Raw genomic sequence first — 6456 nt, 5'->3', positions numbered from 1 at the left:
TACATCACACATCAGTTTGAAAGTTGCTCCCAATCGGGGGCCACTATGACTGGTGCAGTCACCAATTTCTTTTTTAACTCCTCGAACACTACCCTGCACTCATCAGAAAATGCAAAAGCGTGATCTTTTTCAAGCAGTTTGCACAAGGGGTTAGCAATTTTGGCGAAATCTTTTAACCGTTAGTAGAAACTGCCGTGGCTAAGCAAACTTCTTATTGCTTTGACGGAAGTGGGTGGTGGTGACTTTTCTATCACATCCACCTTTGTATGATCCACCTCAATGCCCTTACTTGACTCTACGTGCCCCAAGACTATACCTTCATGTACCATGAAATGCTACTTTTCCCAGTTTAGCACCAGATTAGTCTCCATACATCTTTTCAGCACTATTTTCATATTCATACGGCAGTCATCGAACGAGTCTCCCACCACAGAGAAGTCATCCATGAAGACATCCATTATGTCCTCTACCATATATGTGAAGATGGCCATCATGCACCTTTGGAATGTGGCGGGTGCATTGCATATGCCAAACGACATTCTACGGAAAGTGTAGATGCCATATGGACATGTGAATGAAATTTTTTCTCTATCTTCTGGGGCAATAGAGATCTGATTATACCCCGAGTATCTATCCAGAAAGCAGAAGTGGGACCTCCCAGCCATCTATCTAACATCTGATCAATGAACGGTAGAGGAAAATGGTCTTTTCGGGTGGCCTTGTTCAATCTCTGTAGTCTATAAAAAATTTCCATCTCGTGACTATTCTTGTTGAGATCATCTCATTGTTCTCATTTTTCCCAACAGTCATTCCACCTTTCTTTGGCACACATTGAACTGGGTTAACCTAGTTGCTGTCGGAGATGGGGATAATGATTCCCGCATCTAACCACTTTATCACCTCCTTTTTCACGACTTCTTTCATGTTGGGGTTCAGCCTTCTTTGATGTTATCTGGAAGGTTTGTGGCCATCTTCCAATAAAATCTTATGCATACCGAAGGCCGGGCCGATACCCTTAATATCTGCAATGGTCCAACCAATTGCAGTTGTGCACTCTATTAATACATGCAAAAGCTATTCTGCCTGCACATCTAGAAAACCAGATGAGATAATAATAGTCAAAGTTGAGTTAGGTCCTAAGAAAGCATACCTGAGGTGAGGTGGTACCGGTTTTTGTTCCAACTGCGGTGGCTCTTCGATCGATGGCTTAGCTGGATGACTCTTTCTTTTTTCTAAGTGCAATGACTCAAATTTGACCTCTCTTTTCCAAAATCCTTGGCCTTCAAGAGCGAGCACCCACTTCGCCAAGTCCTCTCCATTTACTTCTTCTAAGTTCATTAGATAGGTTTCTAAGGGGCCTTTAGCGGTCAGAGCCTCATCTTCCTCCTCATAAATTACATCCACAACTTCTATGAGAGAACAGTTAGCAAATTCATTTGGTCTCCACATAGACTTATGCACATTAAACGTTATCTCTTCATCGTTCAGTCTCATTTTTAGTTCTCCAGTTTCATAATAAATTAGAGCTCTCCCGATGGCCAAGAATGGTCTTCCCAAAATTATGGGAATGTCCCCGCGTCAACCCGGCAGTGTAGAATGACAAAATATGCTAGAACACAAACCTTCCAACCTACACTAGTGCATCTTCAAGGATACATGATGGCCTCTTTACTGTCCGGTCGGCTAGCTATAGTAACATGGATTTGGGTCTTGATCTTCCAATGCCTAACCTTTTGTAGATAGCCAAGGGCATCAAGTTTATGCTCTCCCCTAAATCATAACTGCCTATTGCGCATGGGATTGTGAAACTCCCTGGGTCTGACAGCTTCTCAGTTATGGGTCTCGTCACGACAGCACTACAGGTCTGGGTTAGTGTAACAATGGCCAAGTCTTGGGAGTCGATCTTGCGAGACATCAAATCCTTCATCATTTTGGCATACCTAGGCATCTCCCTCAAGGCGTCAATCAGTGGAATGTTCACCTGGATTTGTTTCAACATATCCATGAATTCTTATACTGCTCATCCTTCTGATATTTGGCAAATCTCTATGGGAATACTGCTGGAGGTCGCTTCTTTCCTGTGATTTGAGTTTGATCCTGCTGGGGCACTACTTCTACTGTCGTTTCTTGCACTACCTCAGTCTCCTTCGCAACCTCTTTTTCTTTGTCTGTGCTCTTTTGTGCATGTCATATCATTACCACAGCTAACTTTGTTGAATCATCTATCTCAATAGGTATTGGCATAAGTGTTTCAGTTGGTCGGCTTTCGAGAGAAATTTCTTGCTCTAGATCTAGGTCTCTACCATTTCTTAGACTCACTGCCATAAGCTGCTTCGGGCCCTGCTTTTTTGGATTGACATGGGTGTCCGTAGGTAACGTCTCTTGGGGACGATTATTTAGAGCTATCATTATCTGCGCTAGTTGAATCTCATACCTTTGATAGCTGAGTCGTGCGATACTACCCTTTCTTGCATCTGATGCGCCTTTTCTTGCATCTGGTGGACCTTTTCTTCCATTTTTCTGGTGGCCCCAATGAGTTGTTGCAGCATTCCTTTAATTTCAACCAACCCATCATCTTGTCGCACTATCTGTTGTTGTTGAGGCTGTTGATAAGTTGGCTACTGATTTTGCTAGTTGTATCCCTGTTGCCATTGGTAAGGCACAACTTGACCCTGTGGTCGCATAGTTCCAGTATTGTTGCTATTATTGTACTGCTGCTGTGTTGGTCTATATTGATGATTCTGTTGCCCCCAATTCTTACCACCTTGCCTCTGTCCTCCATAGTTGGCCACATAGTTCATATTTTCCTGATAATTCTGATTGTCACTTTCAACACTCCACGAGCATACATATGGTTGGTTAATGCATGGTGTACATAAACCCCCATTAGTCGCGACAACTATGTGTACCGCCTACTTTTGGCCCTATTCATCAATCTTTTTGGTGAGGATACTCATTTGCGTCATCAGAGTGGCCATATTCTCGGATATGGATTTGTTTGGGTCCAAAGCTACTAAGTGAACGAGAGGAGTGATCATAGAGTCTCTTGTCATCCATCATGAGTTTTGCGCCATTTTATCGAGTAAGATCATGCATTCTCTGAATGATTTGCTAAAAAAGTGCTCCACCTGATGAAGCGTCAACATTGTCTTTCAAGATGTCTGCCAATCCCATGTAGAACCATTTCCCCAACATCTGATCTGGAATGCCATCATATAGACACTTGACCAGCGTACCTTTGAACCTCTCCCACGTTTCTTGTAGTGTTTCTGTTGGTCTCTGCTAGAAGCTCAATATCTCATCAATTTGTTTGGCAGTCTTATTGGGAGGGTAGAACTTGTTCAAAAATTGCTTGACTAATTCCTCCCAAATAGTGATGGAGTTTTTGAGGAGTGAATTGAGCCAAGCCTGAGCCTCTCCCTTCACTGAGAATGGAAACAACAACAACTTTATTTCTTCCAGTGTCACGTTTTGTTGCCTTTGCATCACACATATCGACAGGGAATTTTTCAGATGTTTTTGAGGATCTTCAATGTAAGACCCTGAGAACAGTCCCTTGTTCTGCAACAAATGTAGCATATTGTTTTTGATTTGAAATAATTCCGCTCGTATGAGGGACTGCAATTATGGTTGCTAGATTTTCTGCGGTGGATTGTGCCCAATCATACAAGGCTGCATCTGGCACAAGACGAGGCACACCCTGATTGTTCGGGTCCTTCACATTATTTATGTTGTTTGGATTTTCTATTACGCCATCCGTGTCTGGTTCGATTTGTTCTGTTGAGTTCTGTTGCTGTTTGTCCTTCTTGTTTGCACGATTCAATGCCTTGAAAACTTTCTCAGGATCTGATAATGCTTCGAACAATTCACCAGTTCTTGAGGAGTTTCTAGGCATGCGCCTGTAACACCCAAGACTAAAAATGATAGAATTTCAACATATTTAGTTTAAAATAATGAAAGTGGACTACACAAAGAATTCTGGCACTTCTTTTAGCTGCAATTAATAACACAGTTAATTCCCCGAAAATGGCGCCAAAATTTGATCACACCCAACTATGCCTAATAAAAGGGTCTAAGCAGTCGTTGCAAATACATTCTGGTTAACAAGTCCGGAGTCGAATCCCACAGGAAATTGAACAATTAAGCACAACTACTAGAGTTGCAGAAACTCACACAATCAATCTTCAGAAATATTATTTAACAAATCGGATGTTTACTAACTAAAGATTGAGTAATGAAAATCCAGTAATTAATAACTAACTACGAACGGGTTGTAGACAAGATCTGGAATGGTCTAAGGTTATGTTTTCCCCAATTGTCAGAATCCTTTCTGCTATGTTTCCTATAAATTTGCCTAAGTTTTCTCTACCGATCATGAGCACTCCACGTGTCATAATTCTCTTTCGAGTAGCTACCACAATTTACTAGACATATTCTTCATAACTACGCTAGCTAGCACTAAGTTACGGCTCTCTCGGATCGCACCAAGGTGTTGATATTCCTAATCCCACCTTTAAACACTCCGTATTGATCCCTCACATACATTAGGAGTGATGTTGTTCAACAACTACCTAAATATTCATTCTCTTCCAAGCAGTACACACTAAATAGGCACAGTCGATTGAGAGCTCTTCAATCAACCACAATATAAACGTAGTTGAACAAATAGAGAAAAAGCTACGGCAAATCTATATTAAACGTAACAATAAAATCATCCTCCGATAGGTTCCACCAAAACCCTTGATTATATGTTTAACTACTCATACTCATAGTAGCAATTTTTCAAGTATTTTGCCTAAATAAATTACAAAGTAAAGATGATGGAATGTAGAAATCGATGATTCTTCCCCCCCCAACAGTTGTTCCACGAGCTATTCTTGCCTCAGGTAGCAAAACTCCTTCAAAAGTGGTGTTTACTGCCTATTTATATGTGTAGGAAAAGACCTAAACGACATAGCCAAAGTCCAAGTCCAAAAAGGAGACGAAATAGGCCTTCAAAATCCGAATCAAGCTCGCTAAGGACCTCACCTCGCTAGGGTTAACGCGAGCTTCACCTCACCTCAGACCGTGCGGCGCGAGGCCTGCCGCGTGCTCAACTTCACCATACCCCTCACATCGCGCGCTTCTACGGGAGCTAAAGAGCTCGCCTCGCCTGCTCTAACGCGAGCCTCTGGGCTTGCTTCGCCTGCTGCTTCATTTTTCCTCTGCTAAATTTTTCTTTTTGCTTTCCTATTGTTTTCGAGCATGTTTTACACTTTAAATATTCATTTTGCTCCAATTTCATCTCCCACGTACCTACACATAAAATAGACTCACTTAGGCATAAAATAGTGTAGTTTAGCATTAAAGCACCTAAAATGTAAGGTAAGTAATGTACTAAAATATGAAATTATAGCCGAACATCACTGCAACCATATTTTCAAAATTTGATTTAAAATAAGAATTTTGGAAAATTCAAATAGATCCCAAGGAAAAGAATAAAACTGTTTTTGCGACACCATTTGGAAAATATGAATGCAATGTATTGCCATCTGGTTTAAAAATGCTCCTTTCGAATTTTAAAGGATAATGAATAATATTTTTAATCCTTTTTTCAAAATTTATTATTGTTTATATTGATGATGTTTTAGTATTTTCAACTAGCATAGATCAACATTTTCAACATCTAAAGGTTTTCTTTAATGTTATCAAAGAAAATGGATTAGTTTTATCAACAAGTAAACATAGTCTTATTCAAATCAACATACGATTTCTTGGGCACAATGTCCAGCAGGGAACCATTGTCCCTATTCAAAGATCCATACAATTTCCTGACAAATTTTCTAACCAAATTTTAGATCAAGCTCAGCTTCAATAATTTTTTAGGATGTGTTTTATGTATCCGACTTCATTCCAAGCCTTAGCAATTTGCTAAAACCTCTCACGATAGGCTGAAAAAACCTCCACCTCCGTTGACTTCAGTCTACACCAACATTATCAAAGAAATTAAATTGAAAGTCAAAGACCTTCCTTGCTTATTTCTTTTTTTTTTGGTTGAAAAGATAGACAATATTATAACATACTAAACAAAATACAACATATTAGTTTCTTGGATGCATACTGGGCATCCCTTGTACAAAGATAGAGCTAGGTGCTTGGTCTCCCACTTGGGAAACAGTACTAGTTGCAGAAGTAGTAGCTACTAAAGAGTTTCTGCTATTACACATAATAGATAAGCTTGATAAACTAGAGAGTGATTGTGTAACATTCCTACTAAACATCCTAATCATCCTGCTGTGGAGTGTGCCCTAGTAGTCTTGTTCATAACAAGACATAGGAAAAGGTGGTGGTGTCCCTCCCTGATCCATCTGTATTCAAAATAACTAATGCATCAGATATTGGTTATAGTGGCATTTTAAAGCAGAAAAAAGATGACAAGGAATAAATTACTGCATTTGCATCAAAATATTGGAATAA

General features: G+C 40.1%; 1 protein-coding gene across 1 annotated transcript; it reads right to left on the bottom strand.

Annotated features, from left to right (window-relative positions):
• Positions 1688-2801, bottom strand: LOC109230062. Its single transcript, XM_019395594.1, has 3 exons — positions 2650-2801; positions 2200-2551; positions 1688-1981 (listed from the first exon to the last, which is right to left on the bottom strand). The coding sequence occupies exons 1-3, from the start codon at positions 2799-2801 to the stop codon at positions 1688-1690; spliced, it is 798 nt and encodes a 265-aa protein (XP_019251139.1).

The sequence above is a fragment of the Nicotiana attenuata genome, chromosome 7, assembly GCF_001879085.1.
Source record: "Nicotiana attenuata strain UT chromosome 7, NIATTr2, whole genome shotgun sequence".
Lineage (NCBI taxonomy): Eukaryota > Viridiplantae > Streptophyta > Magnoliopsida > Solanales > Solanaceae > Nicotiana > Nicotiana attenuata.
Note: the sequence above shows the minus strand (reverse complement) of the source record. Positions and strands in the feature narration are given on the sequence as shown.